The following is a 25257-nucleotide window of genomic DNA, read 5'->3' as shown; positions in this document are numbered from 1 at the left end:
TTGTAATTCATCTGCTTCCCAGCCTTTTCTCCCATGACTCCCTGATGCACAATTTCTCCACCAACACATGCCTTATCTTCTCCAGGCTCTAAACTGCACAAGCCATTGCTCAACATGGGACATAAGTTTCTTCCTACTTCTGCCCTCAACTGCACTTCATTCTCCTTCCCAACTCTGAGCCATCTCCTCTCCTTGGGGATCACTCTCTTTTCTGATTCCTCCTGCACCCACCCCCCCACCCCCAGCAGCCCCTACTCCTCCTCCCCTGAAGGGATGTCCCTCTCCTCTCTTGTCTCTCAGTCTTCTCACCTTTCTTTCTGGGTCTGGAGTCTCTGTCCCATCTCCCTCCACAGATGGGACAGACTCCCCACAGGCAGGGATTGGCCTGATGTCTTGTTCTGTGGTGGCCCCCTCCCCCCTGCAGGAAGTACCTTCTTCCTGAGAAGGTGTTTATTGACAGACGGGCTGGAGTAAAAGCTCAGCCTTGATACTGCTCCTATCTCTTTTCTTAATTAATTTGATGTGTTTGGCATCAGCTCTGCTGCTAGAGGGGTATTTTCTAGAAGGCAGAGGAGTGTCGGAGGCCTTGCTCCTGTTCTTTCCCTTCCCAAATAGACTAGTATTTCAACCTGACAGCTCCCAGCCGGTCCTCTGGCTATGGAGCATTGAGTGTTTATTTTCCTGATGTTTTTATTCCAAAGTCTTTGCCAGGGTCATGTTGTTGAAGTCTGCCAAATGACAGCAGTCCCTGACCCTGCTACTGAATTTGACACATTTTACAGGTACAGCTGTTGTCAGAAAATTATAGAAGCCAAAGGCAAAAAAAAAAAAAAAAGAAAAGAAAAGAAAAGAAAAGAAAAAAAAAGAAAAAAAAGAAAAAGAAAAAAGAAAAAAGAGAGGAAGGTAGCTTTGAGAGGTCATCTTGGACATGCCCCTGTCTCTGGCCTAGCTCCATACATTTTTGCTCAGATCTGGTATTCAGAGGGCAATAGATGTCAGACCCTTCAATTCTCATTCCATTATATAACAGGCCTCACTGTCACCTTCATTATATGGAACCACAAGCTCTCCTTTCTAATGTCAGACCTTTCCTACTTCAACTGCTCCTAGAAAGTGGATGATGGTGAGCATAACCTGCTGTACACTTGAAAAACTGAGGTAGAAGATGGGACATAATCCAAAGAAAGTGGGCCAAGCAATCACTCATGATGAATAATTCAATATTTAACACAATCTATGTTATCTGCAAAGACCAGGGTAATTTCCAGACTGATTTAGCTGTTAACTAAATGTAGACATCCCCAACCCTTCCTAGATCACAATGGTAAGCAGATTTCCGAGTTTAGATTAGTCTCACCCACAGACTTCAATGCTTTTTGTCTACCCACATCCCAATCTACAGCCCTTCTCCCAACTCAGGCTTACATAGTGCTGGTGCCAGCCAATAGCACACACACTTACCACAGGCCTATGTAATGCCAGGCGACTGGTTGTAAGCAGGAGGAAATTGTCATCCAGTTAATCCAACCACTTGCCTCCATATATCTAGATGTTTGGAACTGACCAAATGAAGGAATAACCCCTTGAGGTTATCTATCAGCTGGTAGATAGCCCTAAAATTTTGTAGTCTAGCAGTGTCCATGGACAAAGTTAGCTGCATCATTAATACTTCTTTTCTCCATTTGGCATGCTGTGGCTGGATGGGTTTTCTCCTCACCTGGTGACCCCAAAGCTGGCCTGTGTGGCTTGGCAGTGGTAATAAAGAGAGATGCCAGTATCTCAAAAGTGCCAAAGAGTCTGGCAGGCATCCTAGTATCAGACAGCTGCTGTCCTTTCCATAAAAGAAGAAGCAGAAGGCAAAACAGAACTGCAGGAAGGAGATTGCCCAGTTCCTAGTGTTGAAAGGGGCCAAAAAATGCAAATATATTTCTTGAGGGTGAGTCTAGTTACATGTATCATGGGAAGATGATGGAAGCTGGGGGGAGGGGGATTTTGAGCCAATTCAAAGCGATATATCCTCATTACCTTTGGAGAAAATGCTTCATACCTTTGCAAGGGACCAAATGGAGCCATTTCTACAGTCTAGTGAAGCAAACAGTGATTCTGTATTTAGATATGGAAATGTATGAAACCAAATAATTCTGAAAATCCACTTAAAATCCTAGATCATCTAGATCTACACTCTCTTGTTTATATGTCAGATTAAGTAATTGCTGAAGTTCTTCTTCATTTGGTGATATAGTTTCCACTACAGTTGCCCTGTTATAATTGGTTTATCTCCACAATTCCAACTCACAAAAACATTGCTTGAGCCCATCCCCTACTCCCTCCATCTCTCCAACTGCTATTAGGTCTGAAACAGCAGCTGAGGATAAAGGAAGAGAAACAGGTTAAGAAATAGAGAAGTTTGGGCAGCCCCGGTGGCCCAGCGGTTTAGCATCGCCTTCAGCCCAGGGTGTGATCCTGGAGACCCAGGATCGAGTCCCATGTCGGCCTCCCTGCATGGAGCCTGCTTCTCTCTCTGCCTCTTTGTCTCTCTGTCTCTCTGTCTCTGTCTCTGTCTTTCTCTCTGTGTGTGTGTGTGTCTGTCGTGAATAAATAAAATCTTAAAAAAAAATAGAGAAGGTTGGGGCGCCTGGGTGGCTCAGTTAGTTGAGAGTGTAACTTCAGTTCAGCTCTTGATCTCGGGTCCTGGAATCCAGATCCATCTGGGCTCCATGCTCAGTAAATAATACTTTTTTTAAATGAAAGAAATAGGAAAGCAAGAGGCACCTGGTTGGCTCAGTCGGTACACCATGTGACTCTTGGCCTCTGGGCTATGAGTTTGAGCCCTGAGCTAGGTGTAGAGATTATTTAAAAATAAAAATTTTTGGAAAAAAAAAAAGAGAAACAGAGGAGCCCAAATCACCCCTTTCCCCCCACTCTACAGGCATCTGGGCTGAAGCAAACTGGAGTTAGGGAGGGGAGATTTCACATTAAATCAAACTCAGAATCTTGAAGACACATTGGACTGGACATTCTAACTACGGATTTGAAATTGTGTATGTGACTTGAAGTGGTTACAGGACTATCTGTTACCTAAGAGCGAGCAGAAAAGTCTTGGGGCCGCCTAGGGTTTTAATCCAAGGGTCAAAAAGATTACCTAGCATCCACTGACATATATAAAGGGTGATGGAAGATAAAAATCAAGTTGCATTTTGTCTGTTAAAGGGTCTGTTATTTAAGAATGGGCTGGGTGGCAATAATACACTCCAAAATGCACAGTGGCTCAGACACAATAGAACGTTATTTATCCCTTAGGTACAGTCCTAGGCAAATGCTTCTTGTCAGTGGAAAGCTCTTCTCTACATCTGATTCAGGGGTCCAGGCTCTTCCTCTGTGAGTGTCCACTATTCCCTAGAGCCTAGAGGCTGGCATTCAAACTAAAGAAGGAGACAGAGAGCTGGGAGAGGGGGATGGGGACACATCCACTTGTTAAAAGCTTTGGCCAGGAAATGGCATATACATTCCATTGACTAGAACTCAGTCACATGACCACATCAAACTGCAAAGAAAGCTGGGGAATGTAGTCCAGCGGTGAACCTAGGCGAAGAACTCAGATTTGGAGCAGTTGCTAGAGAGACCCACTTAGAAAAGCCTCATGGAGAACCAATGGTTCAACCGCAACTGTGAGAATACTTTTTTCTTCAAAAGGAAGATAGATCATAAAAAAAAAAAAAAGGAAGATCATCACTCCCCAAAGAGGCTTTTCTTAGTGTGTCTTGATGAATGGGGGAGAGTAAAGAAGGAATGGGGGGGGAATTGAGAGGACTCTCTTGAAAGAACAGAAGTAACCACAAGCAGGGTCATGAAGATGGACGAGGCTGGTGTACCTTGCCTACTGAGACCTTCCACTTGCAACAGACTAGTTCCATCCCCCGCCCACTCGGGGAACTTCCGGCCTCTTGAGTAATGAAAAGATGCCCCTGAAACCCCTAGATCTCGAGGAGCCTGGAAATAGTCTTTTTAAAAGAAAAAAAAAAAAAAAAAAACAATACCACCCTTTTCGCTACCGAAAAGAATCTCCAGTAAAAATCGCCACTGGACAGAGAAGCCAGTAAAATCCAGTGAATGCAGAGGAATCGCGTGGCCCTTCAACTCTAAACAAAATCATATTTTACGTTAATTACAAAACTGAATTTAATTTTTCTAAGTGCCCCATTTTGGTAGGGTCAGAAGACACATCTGGCAGGGATGAGGTCATCGCAAGAGGAGTTTGAAGATTTGCAAAAAAAAAAAAAAAAAAAAAAAAAACAACAATCTCCTCCCTCGGAGTCTCAGTCGAGGTGGGAGCAAGTAGCTTGCAGGCCCCATCACTGAAGGCAAGGTCCCCCCAGCTCAGTGTGCTCGGGCACCTCTGCCCCGGGCCTGCAGCTCGCTGTTCCAGCGCGGGCGCCCGGCTCTGCGGCGGGTGCACCTTCTCGGGTACGTGTCGGGTCTCCCGGGACTTTGACCCTGCGCCCCTCCCCGCCGGGTTGGGAGAGGAGCTGGGCCCCACGCTGGAAAACCTCCCCGGGGGAGGGGAGGGGCCCGGCTCACCCCAGGGCCCGGGCGCTCAAGGCCTCCCGGGTGAAGGAGCGGGGCTTGGGGAGGGATCGCTGCGTTCGCGCGGGCGCCGCGGGGCGGGACGGCTCCCCCCCCGCCCCCGCCAGCCCTCCGTGCCCTCGGCGGGAGCGGCTCTGGGGTGCGCGGCGGCCTTCGGGGGTCCCGGGCGTCAGCGGTCGCTCACTTCGCCGCCACCCTCCGCGCCCCGGGCCCTCGCGGCCCGGCTCCGACTCCGCCTGCAGACTGGGCCGCCCCTCCCCAAAGGCGGCTTCGGGGAGCGATGTGGGGTCCCCCCACGCGGAGACGTGGCCGCGGGCCCAGCTCCGGGGAAGGGCGGGAGGCGGTGCGCGGAGGCGGCCCCAGTGCGGCGCCAGCACCAACCAAGTGCCGCTGGGGATGTTCGAGAAATCCAGTTTCTCCCCACCCCGGGATGCGCCCCCCGCCTTAAGTCCATCCCCTCCCAAGCCCCCAAGAGGTGGACGGGCGGGCGCCCCGCGGTCTGGGCGCTGGGGCTCTGGCTGGGGCAGATTTCGTTTGGCGCAGGTTGAGCAAACTCGGTGGCCGCGCCCCAGCTGGGAGCCCCGCGCTGCTCTGCGAGCCCTGCACGCGCCCGCGGCCTCGCCCGGTGCCCAGAGCCGCGCGCGCCCCCAGACCCCGCGGCGCCCCGCTCGCCCTTAGCTCCCCGCGCCTGCTCCCCGCCGGAGGAGGCCGTCGGCTGCCGGGAGCTCGACGGGAAGGCAACGCTCCGAGCTCCCCGAGCGGCCCTGGGAGGAAGGAAAGGAAATTAGCAACTGACACCCCAACTACAGACCTGGAGCCAGATTATGAGCCCACTGGCGGTTTCGCTGAGCCTCCCCCACCCCACCCCACCCCACCCCACCCCATGCACACATTATGCACCTCCGAGCTGGCTCCGTCCCCGAGAGCACGAGCCCCCAAAGAAGCCCTTCTGGCCTTGAGAAGGGGGACTCTCCTCCCCTCCCCCAGCTTTGATGCTTAAAACTGAAGCTGCTGAATCCTGGTTGGTGACCAGGGAGGAGGTGAGGGGGCTGCTTCTCTGAACTAGGGGTTTGTAACAAAGCAGATTTTGAACTTCTGACAAATACGTTCCTTGCTCCTACAGCGCGGATCTCCTTCTGGAGGGCCACGGGGCGGGGCGGGCCGCAAGGTTCTCCGTGGAAGTGGGCGGCCGGTATCCCAGCACTCCAAAACACCATCGCGGCGAAATCCTGGGAAAACGCAGGCACCTCTTCCTCTCCCCTACCTTTTGATTAGTTGAGTAATTCAGGAAAAGGAGAATTTTGGTTGCTTCTGGAGACTCATTCTTGCTGGAGAGGAAAAAAAGGGGGGGGGGAACCTAATAGAACAACGGTGGAGTGTGAGCTGTGAGCGAGAGGGTGAAATAGGTCCTCTGTGCACTTTTTTTTTTTTTTTTTTTCTGGCGTAAAAGGACAGAGTCTGCCTTTCTGGGGCATCGGTTCCTGGAAGGATGTTGGTAAAACAGTGCTAGATGGTTACCAAAATGTGTGTGTGTGTGTGTTTGTGTGTGTGTGTGTGTGTGTGTGTTGGAGGACAAGGGGTTTCTACTTATATGGATGGAAAACATATTTCTTTATGTGGGAATAATACGTGGGCTCTAGCTTTTTTCCAGGGTGATTGAAGCTGGCAGGACCAGCCCCCTCCACCTAATCCTTAGGTGAATATGCACTTGCAGAGCAAATCAGGGGCATTACTCCAACTGGCAAGTTCCGAGTCATCTTCCAGGCTGGGGAGAGCATCTGAGGAACCCCTGCTGAGTAGGAGCCTGAGGAGTGAGCGCTGACCCGCTAGCACCCAGACCAAGGGGGTATCTCTGGACCTAGCCAGAAACTGGGCTCCAGTGGCTGCACCCAGAGAGACGGTACCCTGAGAGCAAGGGAGCAGTTACTTTGGAGGCAGGGGCTGGGGTGGGACTGGGCTTTCTTCCTCCCTGGAATAAACTACATTTGATAAACTTTTTTTCAAGGGTGATGCTGAGTTTTGATGCCACTTTCTTACTGGCAATGTCCGAAGAGAGAAATTCGCCGCTGTGTATGATCCTGTGCCTACTCTTTAAAGCACCAAGTATTCTAAACAAAAAGATTTAATATAGGAAATTTGTAGACTCACCGTGCACCAGAATTAGACGTACATTTGAAATATGCCCAACTGGGTTGTCATCCTGAGTTTCTACACAAAACATGACCATGCCACATGCAGCAAATGACAACAGATACGTAGCCACACCGAAATTCATACTGAGATTTCTATCATGTGAATAATTTGCTTTTTCTCCTTTATCTTTACGCCAGTGAGGATCTACCCAGCTTTGCAGAAGTCTTTTCCCATAGGGTTCGCTGCCTCTGTCCTTCGGCCCTTCCTACCTACTTCCCCCCATTTAAAAAATTTTGAGCCAAGAATTCTCTCACACATTTTCTTAGTGGGTGCATGAATTTTTTAAAACCACCTCCCTATCCCAAGACTGGAGAGAGGGAACAGAAAATAATTTTTTTCCCCCTTTCTCATTTGGGAGGTGCCCTTTTCTACAGGAAGAAGGGACCGGCAGTGAGAAGGGAGGGAAAGGGGCTGACCTGCGGTCTCGGCAGGGGTGGTTGTCAGAGGAAATCTGCAATCGGGAGGTGACCCCGCAGAGATGCACCGGCGCCCCCCCCCCCCCACCAAGCACGGGGACCTGGTTCCCAGACCCCCTTCTGGGGCGCCCTCGGGCACACCCTAGTCGGGGACCGCGCCTCCCCCGCGCCCAGAGCCCTGGGCCCTCCGGTCTGCTCTCCCCCACACGTGAGTGTGCCCACCTGTGCGCCCAGCCTCGGGGCCCCGAGCGCACGCGCGCCTCCGCGGGGCTGCGGGACCCGGCGGGGCCGCGGGGCGTGGAGCGGGTGCGGGTGCGGGTGCGGCTCGTCCCGCGGTCCTCCCCTGTCGGCCAGTCGCTGTCCCGTGTGCAGGCGGCCTTCGCCCAGCTGCGGCGGCGTCGGAGCTAGGGAGGCCGGATGCGCCATCGCCGCTGCACGTAGCACCGCAGCATCCCCGGAGCCTGCGGGCGGACACCGAGGCCCCGTCCCAGGGCTGGGAGCCTCCCCGAGAGCACGGAGGGGGCAGAGGCTGGCGCCCGGCTCCCGGCCCGGGCCGGCGGGGGCTGCCCAGGCTGCGGGGCCTCGCCACCCAGGCTCCGGGAGTGACCCGAAGCTCCTAAAAATCCGTGCAGGGAAACAAAACTGCGCTGAAGAACCGGCGTCAAAGCCGAGATGCCCGCGAGCTTGGCGAGAGGACAACCTGGTTTCCCGAAGGCGCCTAATTCCGCTAAGCGACCGCTTGGGGAGGGGGGGAGGTGGATCGGAGATGCTCCTGGATATCCTCAGACCTGGTGTCTTTATTCTCTCGAAAAAATAAACTTGTAACAAGCATCTCTGCCTTACGTATGCCTGAACACCTTTTCTACTCAATAGCTAACTGCATCGGAGAAAACCACCGGTGGAGGTGAATGAATAAACACGTCTGTGCTAATGTGTATCTTCATCCCCAGAACTGTAGGTGCACCCATCCCCACTGTAGGTGCACCCATCCCCACCGTAGGTGCACCCATCCCCACACACGCCTATCGGCATGGGCGTAAAGACGATGCAAGGCTTGGCAATTTAAAAGTGAAACATGACAGTGTTTCGTATTCAAGGGAAATATTTTTTTAAATGTTTGCAAAGATTACTTAATTATCTGGATATGGGTATCTGAGGGCACATATCCTGTGTAAATATTTATCTAAAGTTCCCTTAACAACCAGCAAAGCATAGATTATATACTTATTTGTCTAGAGATGATAGGTCTATAATAGATGAGAGAGAAATAAATCTATATTACTTCTTTGGAGGGAAATTCTTGAATAAGCCAAGCACTGAAAAGAGAGTTACCAGTATTTTAACATTTTTTTTTTTTTTATTTTTTTAATTTATTTATGATAGGCACACAGTGAGAGAGAGAGAGGCAGAGACACAGGCAGAGGGAGAAGCAGGCTCCATGCACCGGGAGCCCGATGTGGGATTCGATCCCAGGTCTCCAGGATCGCGCCCTGGGTCAAAGGCAGGCGCCAAACCGCTGCGCCACCCAGGGATCCCAATGCGGATCCTAGCAGAATAGGATTTTCCTGAGGCTGCGGAGTAGGCGAGGAATTGCATAAGTTCCCCCCTCCCCATGCCTTAGGAATAGAACATCTGCAAAACTTGAGGACGGTCTCTCACATCCATTGACTTATAGTGCTTAGTAGAAGGAGAGAAGGCCACCTCTGGAGACAGCTGGAGTTGGTGGGTTCACAGAGTCTCCCTAAGCTCAGATCCTAAAAATATTTCCTTTCCTTTCACCCCTACCCACTCTACCAGTCTGCTCCAACCAGCACCCCTGTCATGACCAACCGTAAATGTCTCCAGGCTAGACAAGCACAATACACACCCCTCGCAACACATGTTCCTCAGCATGGGCACTGACTCCAGTGGTGTCCGAAAGCTGGGACTCAACAATTGTGCTCCCTAGAAATGCGGAAGCCCATCAAGTGTGAGGAGCCTGCGGTGGTCTTTGTGCCTCAAAAGATATTTCTTCTTATCTAAGTTAAATTCTTTTCTGACTATGCAAGTGAGTGTGGTAATCTTTAGGAAGAGAAAAAATAGATGTCCCCCCTCCTCCTTTCTGGTTCTTCATCTTTCATCCACTTTGCTGCATGCACAAGGCAACACCACAGCTGAGGGAAAATAGTGTTCCTAAGTACTCCCTGGGGAAGGGAAATTTGGGTGAGAGGGAGGAGGCAGGGAGGGAGGGAAAGTCCCTCCCCAAGGATATCAGAGGGATAGTTTCCCACCAGTCACTAAAACTGCACCAAATCGTATCTTTTAAGGAAGATTGAATCAATTACCACCAGTTGGAATCCTGTTCCAAGTATCAAGACAAACAAACCCCCTCCTGCCTTTCTGCCCCACAGCTCCCAAGCCAGGTTGGCTATTTTAACAAAGAGAGGTTTATTCCCCCTCCAACTTTAGTTGAATCTTGGGTCTTCACTTCCCTCCTTTTTTTTTTTTTTTTTTGAGATGGGGAAACTAAATTTTCTTTCTTTCGATAAAGCATCTTCTGAAGATCCCTTAGTTGCTTGTGCCTGATTATTCTCAAATTAGAATGATTAGACTGTGTCTTCTTCTGTGACTTCTGAGGGTGTCTGGTCATGTGGAGAACTAGGCTGTGTCATTTCCCTCCTTCTTCATGATGAAACGTACATATATCCTTCACCATCTGCCCCTTAGGGCTCCACCAAATTCCAGTTCCCCGCATCATGGTGGCATTAAGGGGGGGGGTGTCTCTCATCTAGTTAGAAGTGAAATGTCTAGCACTTCAGCTCTTTCACATTTAGTCATTCTTTGGGACAGGTTAAACAGTCCTCTTTGATACAGAAGAGTGATGGCTTGGGGTCCTGAGAACGTTATTTTCCGTATCTTCCTTTAAAGTAACTAACTAGAAGTCTGAAAGGGAGGGAGAGAAAGATCAGCCTCCTTTCTAGGAGCCCCAAATCTAAACTTTAAAAGATGGAGGAAATGATCGAAAGTGATAAATGCCTTTTCCAAGCATTCAGTTTGTTGGCTTTCTGACCAAAAGGGGCCTTTGTTAGATCTCTGCTACAAGAAAGCCAAACCCAGCTCCCAGCATACACTCCTCCACCTCTTCCCCACCCCCCTCACTGCCTTGTCTAACTTGAAAATGAACTTGGACTTCCCTCTCAGACAGGCCCTAAACCCAGGAGAGATTTTATTTGTCTGTTTTTGAAGGGCTTCCTAAAAGGGGGAGGTGTTTTGAGGGGAGGGGAGGGGAACAGAGGGCTCTCACCCACAGCAGAAGAGAGGGTAGGGGTAGGGGCTCCAGGGAGGCAAAAAGGGGCAGAAGGTACTTGGTAATTTCTGAGCTCCATGTTAATTCTCTGAATTTCTTTTGTCAGTGGAGGGTGAGGAGAGGGCAAGCGACCGGCTGAGATGTTGCCAAGAGAGACAAGGGGGCAGGAGGGATGAGATTAGAAAGGGATGTTGCTGGGGGAGAAGGAGAAGATGAGGAGGCTGGGAAGGGGCCTCGGTTAGGAGCTTGGCCAGGCTGGGAGGGCGAGGCGGGGAAGCAGTAGAAGAAAGAGGGCTGGGGTAGGGACCCTGGAATCCACTGGAGGAGGCTTCCTGAGAGTTCTCTATGGCAGGGGCTGATCTCCCCGCCGCCCAACGCAGTGCACCACCAGGCAGGGGAGGAGAATACCCAGGAAAAGATTGGTGATGACAGCCCGAACCTGAACCCCTGTGTGGATCCCTGCAGAACCAGAGAGGAAAGTGTGATGTAGCTCCCCAGACCCTCAGCCTGCACTGCAAGTCCTAAGTGACAGCAGAAGGGAGTGGATTTCCCTGATGTCTTAAAAGAGGGAAGTGAATGGGGTCTGGAGGAAGGCAAGTTTGGGTTTGAGAGTGAAAACTCTGACACTAGGAGCAAAGTGATGCCTCAGCCATCCTGGTCCCATCTTCCCTCAAGCTGGGGCCCCAGGGAGGGAGAACAATAAAGGTGGAAGACGCCGGGATGGCAGCCACTGTCCAGGAGGTGAGTTCCCAGGCTGGGAGGAGACGTCTGGGTGGCCCTTTTCTGAGGCCAGGCAGTGGGGGAGGACAAAATAAAGTAGAGCTGGTTCCCGAAAGATCCAGGTGGCTGGGAGGTGGCATCTGAGTCTCCACACTCCTTGGGTCATCCCCAACCTTCCAGAGCTGGGTGGGGGGTGGAGGAGAGGAGGAGACCGGGCTAGGCCAGGGAGCCCCAGGATCAGCCACTTTTCTTTCCTTTTCACCTATATCACTTTCACAACCTACCAAGAATTTGCATTGAGTGTGTGGGAGGCTCTTTCACTCAGACACACTCTCAGGGCTGTCCTCTCCTAGGCCTTCCCTGAACCCCCAAACCTTTCCTGTATATGGCCTCTCTAACCCAAACAGCCCTTTCTTTCCTGGATAGCTCAAGCCCTATGTCCTCTGTCATCCACAAATCTCCTTTTCCATTCTGCAGCCCGTGCCCTGGACAGGAAAGGGCCCCCCAAACTATGCCCGCCCACCAAGGCCCCAAGTCTGGGCCAGAATCCAGACCCCATGGTGGTGAGGCTCTTTGTTCTCCGGCCGCCTCAACCCACCTCCTCCCTTTTTTTAAACTGGAATTTCTCCCATAAAAAAGGGGGGGCAGGAGCTTAAGGGCTTCGAGCTCTTCCCCCCTCCCCAAATCCTGGAGAATCTGAAGGAAACAGAGGAAATTGTAGGGAAAACAGAGGAATTGATGCTTAATTTCCAGAGAGAGGAACCTGGGAGTGGCGAACACACCAACTTCATTCCTCTCATCCTTCTCCCTAGCCTTGGGTTTAAGGCACACCCAGCCCTCAAACACGTTCATCAGGCTTGCACCCCTCTGCGGCAGACGCTGCTAACCTATACCTCTGACTTTGTCTTTAACGCAGAGGGCCAGGAGTTCCACCCCTCACCCTCAGCAAGGCAGACACCCGCCTCTTCATTTCCCTAGTACTTTCCTGGGGGATGTGTAGGTAGATAAGATGAGCGTGCAAATTAAGTGTGTGTACAGAGGGATAAACAGACCAGCAGAGATCTTTATTTGCATATAAAGGACTTCGGCGCGGGGCTGCGTATCTTCAAGAACGCACTGGGTTGTGTTCACAAGGGCATGTGCCCGAACAGTGCTGCAGCCCGCACAGGGTCCCAAATCCACAGGCCAGGAGCGAACACACACACACACACACACACACACACACACACACACGCCAAGTGTGTGCATACACTTTCTGTGCAAAAGCACGCTGAACATCCCCTTTGTAGGTTGGACACAGAAAAGAAATATTTCGTAGCTGAACTTAGCCTGCAACTGGGTCCCGAGCAAAGCCAAGGACAGAGTGGCCCCGCCGGCAGGGCTGCCCGTGTCCCTTTTGAGCAGGGACCGGAGCTGAGCCCGGTTTTCCCCATGGGGCCCAGGAGCGATTTTCCATTTTCCTTTGATATAATGAAATGCTGCGTCTTTCCTCCCACACCAGCAGCTCAGCGAGAGCCGAGGAGCACCCTCCTCTTCGTTGCCCTGCTCTCCTCTGAACTTGCTCGGCGGTGGAGCTCCAGCGGCCGCACCGCAGCCCGGCGGGCTTGGGGCTTGGGGCTTGGGGCGGCAGGGCGCGGGGGGCGAGCGCCGGCCGGGTCTCAGCGCCCGGCTTTCCGGGGCAGGAGCGCCTCGGAGATGTAATTACTATGTTTGCAGTGGTGCATATTCTCCTGGAGTGTTTAATTTGGTTTTATTTGTGTCTCAGCGAGATCCACATTTTGGGGGGGGGGGGAGGAGAGAGAAGCGACCCCAGGCTTAAAGTTAATTAACCACCCAGGCTTTGCTGCCCACACCGCCGCGCCCCCGTCCAGGAGCCAGTTTCAGGCGCGGAATGTCCTGGGAAGCCCAGAGAAAGAGCCGGGAATCGTTCAGAGTATGCGGACAGTCTCCAGACGCTTTTAATGCCCTTGGCCCTGAACCTTCCCCTCCTCCAGGCTTCCCACACCCCCAAGTCTCTTGGTGGGTGCGTGGGGGGTGGGGGGCTACATCTTCGCTGGCTGGTCTTCTTGATGAAGGAGGCTTTGGTTCCCTCTCCTCTTGTAGCTAAATTTTGGCCGCATCGTGCCCCTAATAAATGGAATTGTAAAATTGCCGGGTTAATTAAATCTATATCTCATTGCAATAGGAATAGTTAATGTCCTTACATAAACCTGGAAAAGAACATACTATTAATTTTATTTATTGCTGGGCCGCCCTGCACCCAGATCCTTCCCACCGTTCTGACCCCTACTCCCAAAGGCTGGGTCCGGGGTCCACGGAAGACACGTCAGGCGTCAGGCAAGAGCATTCCTGGGCTGGGGAGGGAGCCCTAGGAATGGGGTGGGCCGTTCAGGCCCTTTGTTTCTCCCGGCGGCCCCACAGAGCCCGGTCCACGCATCTCCCGGGGTCTCCACGCAGACCCAGGACTTCGCCCGCCGTAGGAGAAGCCAGGGCCTCTGCACCACCTCTACACCTGCGGCTGGAAAACCTCAGACCTCCGCGCCACCCACCCCCACCAGCCAGGCCAAGGTCACAGGACCCAGCCTGGACTGGCCAGCCCCGTGTTTGCTCTCCTTGTCTTACCTTGACCTTGGACTCTGAGGCAGGGTAGCCAGTTTCCAAGCCAAAAGCCGTCTCCCAGCAAGACCCCACCTTCCCCTGGTTCATCTCTTCTCCCTCCACCATCATTGCCCCCAACACACTTTCAAGCTAAGAGGGCTTTATGTTTCAAACCTTCCTGTTGTATTTTCCTCCCACTTTCCACCCAGCCCAAAGCCTGCCTGCTTTTCAGACTCTGCGCTGAGGTCCATCCTTCCAGATGAACATCGCACTGATAAAAGATTACTCATTTCTTATCCTAACTCCCCGACGCTGGGCGCTCTCCATTGTCAGATACCACCTTCCCCATACGGGGAGAAGGGAGGCGGCCAGTGGGTCACGTCTCCGTACAGACCCGGGTTTGCTCCCAGGGTTGAGGGATCCAGTGGGTCCGGACTAGCCTGCGCGTGGTCTGGACAGGAGCACCCAGCATTTAAAATCTGTGGCGGTGGCAGGACAGAGGGAGACGCAGCAGCCCCTCTCCCCTCTTTTTTTCCTCTCTCTCTCTTTATTACCTCTTCTCCTCAGGGAGGCCCTGTGCTGAAAGGGAATTTGGCTCAATTCCATGGAGATGTGCTCTGGAAAGGGGTGACTCTATTAATGAGCTAAACTGGACATAGGAAACCCAAGTCTGGAGATTGGTAAGGAGAAGGGGGGGGCTTTTTCAAAAATCGGTAAGTTGGTGTTAATTTTTTTTTCTTTGAAATATGGGGCAATTTTAAAGCATGAAGACACTCCGCAGTAAAAGGGAGTGACCCCAAGAAAGCTGTGGGAGCTAAAGTTAGAGAACTGTGTTGATCCTGGTTCTGCCCCGGGGCCCTCTCAGGCCGGCTCTCGGGACTGCGGAGGGCGGAGGCGGGCCGCGAGGCTAGGTCGGTCCTTCTGGGGTCTTACAGAGTTGCGCCTGGAAAGGTCCCTCCAAAGGGGCAGCTCCGCCGACTCTCTCTCGTTCCACGTTTCCTTTTGTACACCGATGTGAGGGCGCTTGCTCTTGCTCGCATCAAGGGCTTGTGAGCTTGCCTAGACCGAATCCCACCCCCCCATCTCCCGCCCTTTCCTTTGAAAATCTCACTCCGAGGCGGTTGATTTCTATTGCATATTGAAACATCAGCCTATTCCCTTTGCCCTCTTTTTCCTCCTTTTATTCTTTCTCCACTTTTCACTGAAGAGCATCCCTCTACCCTCTCCGTGTAGTGGTGTGTGTGTGTGTGTGTGTGATTTGGGGCTATCACATCCTCTTAGCCCTGTCTGCCCTGCGGTGGAGGTGCAGGAGCCAGCCGAAAGGCTCCCTCTCGGACAACTGGGGCTTTGGGGAAAGTGGCTAAAAAGTCGGAAATGCAGATGCAATCCTGGGCATCCAGGTCTCTCGCTGCGCGGCGGGTTCCTTCCATCCGTGAGCTCCAGGGGATTTGCCAGGGCGAGAACCCCGCGCCTTGACCGCGCGCTTCCGCCTGCTTTATTAAGAGGGGAAAAATAAAAATCCAGTCTCCCCGCTACCCTTAGCCCCAACCCCAATCCAGCCACAGCGAGATCTTTTTTTTTTTTTTTTTTTGGGGGGGGGTGGGGGGAGAGATCAGTCTCTCCCATAGACAATCTAAACCTAAACCTAGAGGGAGGCGCCCAGGAACAGTCCTAGTCGCTCCAGACCCCTTTGCGTCGGCCAAATTCAGCCTCCCCCCTCCTCCCTCCTCCCTCCGCCTCCCTCCCGGGGCCTGCCAGGGGGGCGGCGCCCTGTCCCTTTAAATCTCCCAGCTCCCTCCTCTCGGCCCCTCCTGAGAGCCAATCAGCAGAGGCCTGATCCCTTCGGCCCCGCCCCGCCGCGAGGGGTGGGAACCCCAGGAGGCCCGGCCCCGGAGTCACGTGCGGGGGCCGCGTCACGTGGGCGCGGGAGGGGCGGGGCGGGGGGGCCGCGCGGGAGGCGGCGGATTTCTTAATGAGGAGTGTCCGCATGCGTACGGGGAGCGGCGGGAGGGAGGTGCAGGCCCCGGGCGGAGGGGGAGGGGGAGGGGAGGGGGAGGAGGAGGAGGAGGAGGGAGGGGAGAGGGAGCGAGGTGTCTCCCTAGCTCGCTGCCTCTGGCAAGTGGAGTTTTTAAAAAGCTCGCGCAGACCATGTCATGACGACTTCGCTGCTCCTGCATCCGCGCTGGCCGGAGAGCCTTATGTACGTCTATGAGGACAGCGCGGCGGAGGGCGGCGGCGGCGGCGGCGGCGGCGCGGGCGGCGCGGGGGGCGGCTGCAGCGGAGCGAGCCCCGGCAAGGCCCCCAGCATGGACGGGCTGGGCAGCGGCTGCCCGGCCAGCCACTGCCGCGACCTGCTCCCGCACCCCGTGCTGGGCCGCCCGCCCGCCCCCCTGGGCGCCCCGCAGGGCGCCGTCTACACGGACATCCCGGCCCCGGAGGCGGCGCGCCAGTGCGCCCCGCCGCCGGCGCCCCCCACCTCGTCCAGCGCCACCCTGGGCTACGGCTACCCGTTCGGGGGCAGCTACTACGGCTGCCGCCTGTCGCACAACGTGAACCTGCAGCAGAAGCCCTGCGCCTACCACCCGGGCGACAAGTACGCGGAGCCGTCGGGCGCCCTGCCCGGGGACGACCTGTCCTCCAGGGCCAAGGAGTTCGCCTTCTACCCCAGCTTCGCCAGCTCCTACCAGGCGGTGCCCGGCTACCTGGACGTGTCGGTGGTGCCCGGGATCAGCGGGCACCCGGAGCCGCGCCACGACGCGCTCATCCCCGTCGAAGGCTACCAGCACTGGGCGCTCTCCAACGGCTGGGACAGTCAGGTGTACTGCTCCAAGGAGCAGTCGCAGTCCGCGCACCTCTGGAAGTCCCCCTTCCCAGGTAAGCCGGGGGCCCGGGCGCCGCCGCGCGCCGCGCCTCCCCGCCCCGCCTGCCCCGGGGCTCCGCGCCGCAGCCACCCCCGCCGTCTGGGGCTCGGCTGGGCCGAGGGAGCCGGCCGGGCGAGCTGCGCCGAGGAATGCGCGGGGAAGAAATCTGCTCCGACACGTTCCCCGGAGCTGCCGGCCGAGGGTGAAGCAATCACAGGCGCCCGCGCGCCCGCCTCCGCCTCCCGCGCGGCCCTGGGCGCCCCGCGCCCGCCTGCAGCCAGGACGGGGGATGGGGCGGGCTGAAGGGCCGGGAGCAGACGCCCGCCGGGCCCACCGCGGGCGGACGCGCGGGTCTAGAGCAGTGGCCAGCGAGCGGACGCACAGTGTGGCCTGCAGAGATCAAGAGAGGGAGCTGCCCTGGCACCTCCTTTCTGGCCACCAGGACAAAACAACCCACCGAAGAATCGAAGAATGGGGGGGGGGGGGGGGGGATAAGAACTCTCCTGCCCGAATTTTCAAGATCGTGCATGCACCAGACAGGTTTTTTTGTTGTTGTTGTTTTTGTCTTGTTTTTGTGATTTGAATAGGGGGGGCTCTAAAGACATGTAGACTGTTTTTCTGTTCTTGGTTTATTTTTAAGGATTTGGCCCCCCTGAGTTTCCTGGTCCTTAAAGGAGCAGAACTAAAATCTCCGGAGAGGACGTGGAGAGAAGGGAGTTTGCATCCCTCTCCTGCCCTACAAAATTTTCTTTGCTTCGCTGGTATCCTGAGCTCAAATCCTGTGGGTGTTCCCACTGCCAGCTCCTCCACCCCCACCCCCAGATGTTGGGTGGGGGGAAAGAGAGTTTTCTATGCCTCGACCACAGAAAAGGGGGAATGAGGATGAGAAGTGGGGGACCGAAGACCTGTTCTGGATACAGCCGGGATCCAGGCCCAGGCTAGGGACGCCTAAGTCTCTGCCTGTGGAATAGGGGGTGGGAATTCACCCATGTCCTGTTCCTTTTCCAAATGAGGCTGATTCTAAACCAGAGGGGACCCTGTAATCCTCACCGCTCCCCAGGGGAGAAAGATCAGTCTCAGGTTTGTCAAAATCACATCAGGAGCTTTGGATACAGCACAGTGCTGAGTGGTTACAAAGCTAGAGCCTCCGTCTGCTCTGGCTTTAAGCAGAGCTCGGTGGGAGAGGGCTGACTAGCTCCATCCTAATGCCTACAGGCGTCCTGGTGGGGGGCATGGAAGCCACAGATGTCTCCTCAGACCGTCCACAGGGCCCCCCAGCTCTAAGTGTGAGCCCAGGGACATTTTCACTGGGGATTAGAGGTCTGAAGACCTGCTAAGGGTGGGCCTGAAATTCCTCTGCATCCGGGATTGGGGCAAGGGCAGATGGTGAGAAATCCCTGAATGATGTTAGAAAGTGTAGAAAATAGCATTCTTGCAAATATGAGATTACTTAGTATAACACAACCGAATATCAGGGTGGGACCCACACTAGGCACCCCATTTCTGGCCACCAGAGGATTCCAGGATGATACCATTTTAGTATAAGGTATCTGGTATTGGTTGCTCTGAATTGGCAATAATATTTTTATATAATTTCTGTTAATTAACTACCTAATAGGAAACACATGATAATACATTTCTAGAAGACAGACAATTCACATGGAAGTATACAGCAACGTATTAGAGACAGATGGCCCTTTCGTTCTCCATCTCACCCAGACCGAAAACTCCTTAGAAGACACAAGTCCAGCAGGAATTCCTGGAGGAGGGAGAGCTAGCTGGTAGGCAATGCTAAGGGACTGAAGGGCAGGGGAGCAGATGCCCACCGGGCCCACTGTGGGCAGAGACACAGGACTAGAGCAATGGGCAATGGGTTTAGTGTGGAGAGATAAAGAGAAGGAGCTGCCCTGGCATCTCTGTGTATGTATGTGGAGCGAGTTGGTGGGTGAAAGATTGGAAAGCAGCTCAGAAATATCTTTGAGCAAAATGAACATCTTAGAGATACCCAGGGGGGAAAAAAAGCCTGCTAAAAATAAACACTTTTTGATCATAATCTCCTAGAGAAAAGTAACTTTGAAATAAAAAAATATAGCCCAATTGAGATTTAATACACTTGCAAATTACGGCATGGAAGTGGATATATAAAACCCACTATGTTTCAGCAGCTATATGCTCACAGGCTCCCTGTGTGGAAACCGAATCAGGCTGGTATATCTCAGTGAGTACAGATGTCCAGGCAAAAAGCAGATGAAAAAGAAATTATCTTCAGACACCCTACATCTTTCTACCCACACAGGGATCTTTTAGAAGTAGTGAGATTTCCAGATAACTCTGTCTATGCAATTGTGGTTTGTTCGGCAGCATCTGGGCATAAACACTACTGTCTCTCTTTAGCGCCTCTGGCTCTGAGAAACCTCACTATGGCAGTCTGGGCTGGTGTGGGATATGGAGGCAATTGTTCAGAAAGATCCAGATAATTAGGGCCGAGATGTGTTGTGGCTTCTTCTTTCCCCCAATTATACAGACCCTTGTTTCATTGCTCTTTTTTTTTTCCTTTCTCTGGTGAGTGTAGGCACTTTTTTTTTTTCCACAGAGAGAGACAAAAATTCCAAGAGAGAATCAGAAATTCCAAGAGAGAATCAGAGCATGGGGTGGGGGTGGGGGGCACAGGGAGATCAATAGAATGAAATAGTGGGTTCTTTGGGCCATGTTGGAATCCCTACTGACTAGCCTTTGGATTTTGGTTGAGAAGAGCAGCTAGGATTTCTAGCTAGACCAAGTCCTCTTCAGCACGCAGAGCCCTGTTGTAGGAGTGAGTGGTAAAGAGCAAGTGGGCTGTGGGAACTTGTACCGAGGACCCCAAGAGAAGCCTACAGCTGAGCATTGATCTGATTTTTATTCAACTCTCAAAGATGTCTATTAGGTCCCCAGCTATGAAGTGGTTTGTGTGTGTGCTCTGGAGGGACATTAGGGAAGGCTTGATTGTAAAATTAATAACCAAATCCCCTATTTACTTTAGGCAGTAGAGACACAGCTCGAGGTCTGAGCTTCCAGATGTTCCTACATCTGTAGATCCCAATTCCTTTCCAGAAAAGACAGCAGACAATGAAAGGGGGCTTCTTTGAGAAGGCAAGACTAGAGGTGGATTCCCAGGAGGCCAAAACAACCAACATTTTGGTCAGATCCATTAAAAACTTGGGCAAGTCAATCCTTGGCATCCTATAGAGAAAAATAACTAGTTTAGACCACGTATCTGCTTTTTAAAGCACAATTTTAAGGATTATGTTGATTAAATCTCATTGGAAATTTAGAGTTGGAGTTTAGAGGATCCAAAATCGGGTAGGAAACTGTGACCATTTCCAGAAAGTGAGATAGAAAGTCAGGGACAATTAGTTCGTTAATCCAGGAACCAAAACCCACTTTAATTCATTTCGCTCTCCAGGGAAAAAGAGGTATTTCAGAGCTGGATTGTACCAGATAGCCTATTTCCATTTCAGAACTTACTGTGTCATTACATTGAGTCAGAAAATCTTGGTTTAAAATCTAGCCCTGTCACTCAAGTAATTTTACCCACTTTGAGCTTCAGATTCCTCATCTTGTAAATTGGGTTTAATAAAATAAGCCTGAAAAAATGTTCTGAGGATTTAAATAATAATAATAATAAAACACCCAAGTAGCTCATGGTATCACTACTTACCCTCTTTGTTTTACTCTTGTCCCAGAGTCACCAATCTCCTGAATCATAGCTACATCTGTAAGAGTAAAACAAATTTGAGAACTGAGAGTCATTAAAAAAATATCTTGTACAGAAAAATTCTTTTTAATGTAAAGGATCTTCTCTGTTAAAGTAAAGCTGTTTTGTTTTTCAGATTAAAAAAAACAAAACAACAAAAAAACCTTGGCCTATTCCTACACAGGCAGAGAAAAGTGACAAGTCCAACAATTTTCCTGAGAAACTGTCATCATGAAGACAGCCAGACCAGGCCATTGGAACCCCCTCTCTTACACATAATCTTCCTGAGCACTTTATTTCCTACTGCATTTGATTGTGACCTCTTCTCTTTCCAGCCTGTATAGACAAGTATTCCTGGGTGAGAGCAGATCCAATGGGAACGGGTGTAGGGAAGGTGTTTTATGAGGGTGGGGTGAGAACAAGCATTTCAGGAAGAGCCTTGTGTCTGCATTCCGGACTGCCTCTCTACTTCCAAAGGGCAGTAAGAATGAAGGGGGACCCCAAATATCTGGTCCTCAGCATTAGCTTCTGCCTGAAGAAGTCTAACAATCACATTTTTAAAAATTGAGGGGTGAATTATTCAGATAATCTCCCTAATTCCCCGCTTCCCTTTGGAAGTGTTGCTATGACCTCTTTATTAACAGAGGTGAGGGTGGAATGGAAGAGGGATATAAGGGACATATATTGGTTCTTAGTTCCTGTGAAAATCACAGAGTCTGAAGAGATTGACCGAGTAGTGGTTGGGATAGCAAGGTGTTTAGGGTGGCTAGGGTTCCTGTATGCCATAGAGAAAGTTTCTCGCAGCGTTGGAGGAATGGAGAGGAGAGGGGGTTGGAGCAGAATTTGCTCTGTTTTGGTGAGTGGACACTTGTGGGGGCAAGGAGAGGCACTTTATTCTTATTGTGGAAGACTTATGTAAATAGCCGGATTTAACCCAAGAAGAGCTCTCCTAGTACCTCCTTTGGTAGGCAGACCCGGGGTGTGGACTCGACTTCCAGGGACCTGAATCTCTACATCTTGCATCCAAGACTTCCCAACTTGGATGCCGTTAAGTGGCTCACGTTGCATGCGTAGAATGCTCAGCTCCCAAGCAGGCTGGCTTCACCTGGACACTTCTCTTCTCTGGCTGTTGGTACAGGTCTCAGCTTCCTAGGGCAGAGGCAGTGACCAAAGGCATCAGGCCTCACTCAGTGGTGTGCACCCCCTGGAGCTCTCTCCCTTCTTGCCATGCCCTCCCTTAAACATGAGGACAGGACACCTTCTCCTGATAATGGGGCACAGTTTATACTAATAAATGCCCAAGGGATCTAACTGCAGGAAGGAGGAATTTTCCTGAATACTTGCAATCCTCTAGGCCCTTAGACCAGGATGAAGTTTGTAGGACCCTTTTAAGGCTCCAGGATTCTAATAACAAATGCTGTGCAGAACTATCTTGGAGCCTGAGGCAAAAGGACAAATCAGTACTACGGAATTTTAAAATTTGTTATTTTGTTTATCATGGATTTTTTTGCATTCATTTTGATTTCTTTAACATTTCATTAAAATATCACTTATCTGGATTCCCAAATTCTTGGTGCCCCCATCTTTTAAATTTTGCACAAGAAAAATAAATAAATAAAATAAATTAAGTTTGCACAAGAGGCAACACTCTAGTGTGGCCTTGCTAATAACAGATGTGCAAAGTCCGTGCCAGAACCTTGACCCTACACAATGGTGCAGCCTGGGGCACACAGCCCGGCTGTCTAGGGTCCAGGCACGGGACTCACTTCCTGCCACCCACCTCCTTTCTCCCCCCAGATGTGGTTCCCCTACAGCCCGAGGTGAGCAGCTACCGGCGCGGGCGCAAGAAACGCGTGCCCTACACCAAGGTGCAGCTGAAGGAGCTAGAAAAGGAGTACGCTGCCAGCAAGTTCATCACCAAAGAGAAGCGCCGGCGCATCTCTGCCACCACGAACCTCTCCGAGCGCCAGGTCACCATCTGGTTCCAGAACCGACGGGTCAAAGAGAAGAAGGTGGTCAGCAAATCGAAAGCGCCTCATCTCCACTCCACCTGACCAACCGGCTGGCCACCTGCCCCGTCTATTTATGTCGCCGCTTTGTACCATAACCGAACCCAACGAAGGACACTTCGCCGGTGCAGACGAATATTTAATGTTAACAAGAAAGAGTAACTGCGCCATGGGAGGCAGAGAGGCTCGGAGGGCGAGCTCTGCAGCCCCCCACTCCCCACCCCATCCTCAGCCCCCCACCGCCATGCAGATGGGACCTATGAGGCCTAGAGAGCTTCTAGAGAGCTTCGGGGGTGGGGCTGGGTGGGCTGTGGGAGGAAGGCTGGGAGCCTGCACTCCCCTTTGCCCTCATCCCCCGCCTCGCCAGAAAGCTGAGAGGCAGGGAGCGAAACGCCCGATCATTCCAACCAAAGCAGGGCTGGGGGACCCCAAATGACCCCATTCTTGCCTCATCCTTTGCCAGGCAGTTGGTGACCCTCCTGAGGGTGGGGCCCAGCGCAGACCTGGCCGAGCTCAGTGGCTTCGGCCTTCCCCTTCCTCGTCCCGCTCCCTGTCCCGCCCGCACTCCTTAGTTAGGCAAGATTTCCCGGTTAAGATTCTCTGTGCATATTTTAAAAGTCACGTTAATATTAATGATAATTGTTAGGGATCCGGCATTGTGACTGGAGTACACACAGCGCATAGGTTTTCTTTCTTTCCTGTTTCAACAAAAGCTGGAATTGGTGGAGGAGCTGCCTATCCCCACCTCAACCAGGAAACTGAATTTCTCTGGAGGAGCTGACTCTGCCCCACGGTCTCCTCCTGGGCTCTGCTCTCTCAGTCCCCTGCAGAAATCCAAGGAGGATGGAAACTCCAACCACGCTGCTAAATATCTTCCCCCTTCTCCTTCCTTCCCTCCATCCCTCTCCCTCCCGGGGATCAGGCCAGGCACAGAAGCAGAACGTTTTTCTAAGGAAAGGACGAACTTCTCTTCCAAGGGGATGGAGAGTGGGTCCCCGGCAGAGCCCCTCCCCAGTTGCTCCTCCGCGGAGGCAATCGCTGAGAGAGCCTCACACTTTCACTTCTACCGATTGTCCAGAGGAAAGCAGTTTTCTTCCAGGAGGCCAAAATAACCAGCCCCCAATTAACCAGCTAATGTAGACGCTGCCTAACATTTCCCTCCTCGAAGGCCAACTTGCTGCCGAGGGGGGAGGTCCCTCTCCCTTCTCCCTTCCCACTGGTGCATTACAAAACAGTGTTCTTTTGAAATGTTCATCAGAAATAGGCTTTTTTAAAATGTTGTGTATCTGTATATAGTATTGTGATGTCTGAATGACAATGTACTGAATGCAAAAAGAAAAAAACAACCCCACAGACCTGTTTTTAAAATAAAATCTTTTTTTTTTTTGCCTTGATTTTATGACTCAGATTCCTTCTGCAGACCCTTCTGTTCACTGGCTCACCGGGGCCACCTTTGATGCCCCAACACAGCCAGAATGGGCAAGGGGAAGCGTGTAGACATCACCTCCAGCTGGGTAAATTCCAAACTCATATTTCGTTCCACTCAAGTTTTCAAAGTGAGTTATTTGGGTTGTGGATGTGATCTCGAAAGGAGAAAACTCCCTCGAAATAGACGAGTGTGTGTTGGGGATAGAAGGATGCAATCAGCGACTGGGAAGGCCTGGAACAGGTGAGTGAGAACAGTACACTGCCTGTTGACTTCACTTAACAGTTGGGGCTCAGATCTGGATTTAGGAGCTGAGAAGGCAGCACCAGCTAGAGCTGGAGGCTATGGTGATCGCAGCACCAGCGGCAGCGCCAGGGAGCTAATCTTAGGCTTCTGGGGCCCTGCTGCCCCCTGAGGGTCCGCAGTCTCTCCAGCCAGTGCAGGCCTGGAGCTAGGCAAGGGTCCGCACAGCCTGTTCTGCTGGCGGTGGTGGGGGGGGGATGGGGGGTGGGGAGGTGGGGGGGTAGCCGCAAGCTCAGCACTCCTAGGCTGCTCTCTTTTCTTTCTCACCAATTTATGCAGAGATGTCAGGCCGCTAGGACCCCTTGGCCCCCCAGTTCATAAGCCAATCCCACCTTTATTTTCCAGCATTCCTGGGGACCACAGTCTTCTAGGCCGTCAGGAGCCATGTAGACTCTGCCATTAATTTGTTTTCCCTGTCGCGTCCATCCGTGCCTATCTCCCTATCTGGCGGAGTTAATGAGATCGTTAAGTTGTCAGGTTAAGAGACTTTTAAAAAGCAATATAGCCTAAAACAATGTTATCTCAGATTAAATCTTTACTGCAGCAATTTTTATTTATATATAATATTTTTCCTCTCCTGAGACACAGAAAGACTGGAGGCATTGGGTTGGAAATCAGAGCTCTCCGACCTCCCTTTGCCCGATGGCTGAGGTTCTTACAATTTTACTTAAATAAACATTTCTGGGGGTGAAGCACACACACACACACACACACACACACACACACACACACACCATGTTGTCTGAAGAGACAAAGAGCCTGAAGAATTCACCCTCTGTAGAGGCTCTGCTACTGATGTGGCTGCCAGTCCTGTTCTACTCCATTTCAACTCTGGGTTAACTCTCAAAGAATCACATGCTGGGAAGTGGGAGTTTGGGGGGATGTAGGTGAGCCTCCCAAGAATAAGGTTCATTCTTAATTCCATGTTCTCTTCTCTCACCACCTGCCACCTTAACCTCTTCCCAAAACCAAAACCCTGAATCTCTTCTGAGATGGAAAGAATTGAAAATTATATGCGTGTGTCAGACAGAGGAATTGAGCAGACAAGAAGCCTGGGGCTCCCTGGATATGGGCCCCATCCCTGTTGACTTGAGGGTGCGCTGGCTTAGTCCCATGACAGCTGTCGAT

The 25257-nt window shown here is 52.1% G+C and overlaps 1 protein-coding gene and 1 long non-coding RNA gene across 3 annotated transcripts; one reads left to right on the top strand and one right to left on the bottom strand.

Annotated features, from left to right (window-relative positions):
* Window positions 1-12952: 12952 nt before the first annotated feature.
* On the bottom strand, window positions 12953-16715 carry LOC140616993 (uncharacterized). The gene is made up of 3 exons (XR_012017286.1): window positions 16500-16715; window positions 14731-15290; window positions 12953-13326 (listed from the first exon to the last, which is right to left on the bottom strand). It is a non-coding gene; the product is annotated as an uncharacterized lncRNA (long non-coding RNA).
* Window positions 15875-23755, top strand: HOXC13 (homeobox C13). Of its 2 annotated transcripts, XR_012017285.1 has the most exons (3): window positions 19354-19470; window positions 20528-20749; window positions 22189-22326. XR_012017285.1 is itself a non-coding variant. In XM_072797674.1 (2 exons), exons 1-2 carry the CDS (start codon window positions 15951-15953, stop codon window positions 22443-22445), a joined length of 978 nt encoding a protein of 325 aa, XP_072653775.1. In that variant the 5' UTR covers window positions 15875-15950; the 3' UTR covers window positions 22446-23755. The 2 variants fall into 2 exon arrangements, 1 of the variants encoding a protein (XP_072653775.1); XM_072797674.1 differs by lacking the exons at window positions 19354-19470; window positions 20528-20749 and adding an exon at window positions 15875-16671 and having other exon boundaries at window positions 22189-23755.
* Window positions 23756-25257: the final 1502 nt, after the last annotated feature.

This window comes from Canis lupus, chromosome 25 (assembly GCF_048164855.1).
Source record: "Canis lupus baileyi chromosome 25, mCanLup2.hap1, whole genome shotgun sequence".
Taxonomy (NCBI): Eukaryota; Metazoa; Chordata; class Mammalia; order Carnivora; family Canidae; genus Canis; species Canis lupus.
The sequence above is the reverse complement of the archived record's forward strand: the minus strand, read 5'-3'. Positions and strand labels throughout refer to the sequence as shown.

What these genes read in the sequence shown, in the direction of transcription:
- HOXC13 (XM_072797674.1), top strand. Translation starts at nt 15,951, where the DNA reads ATGACGACTTCGCTGCTCCTGCATCCGCGCTGGCCGGAGAGCCTTATG. An exon ending in CTGGAAGTCCCCCTTCCCAG is followed by an intron (nt 16,672 to 22,188) that starts GTAAGCCGGGGG and finishes TTCTCCCCCCAG; the next exon opens with ATGTGGTTCCCCTACAGCCC.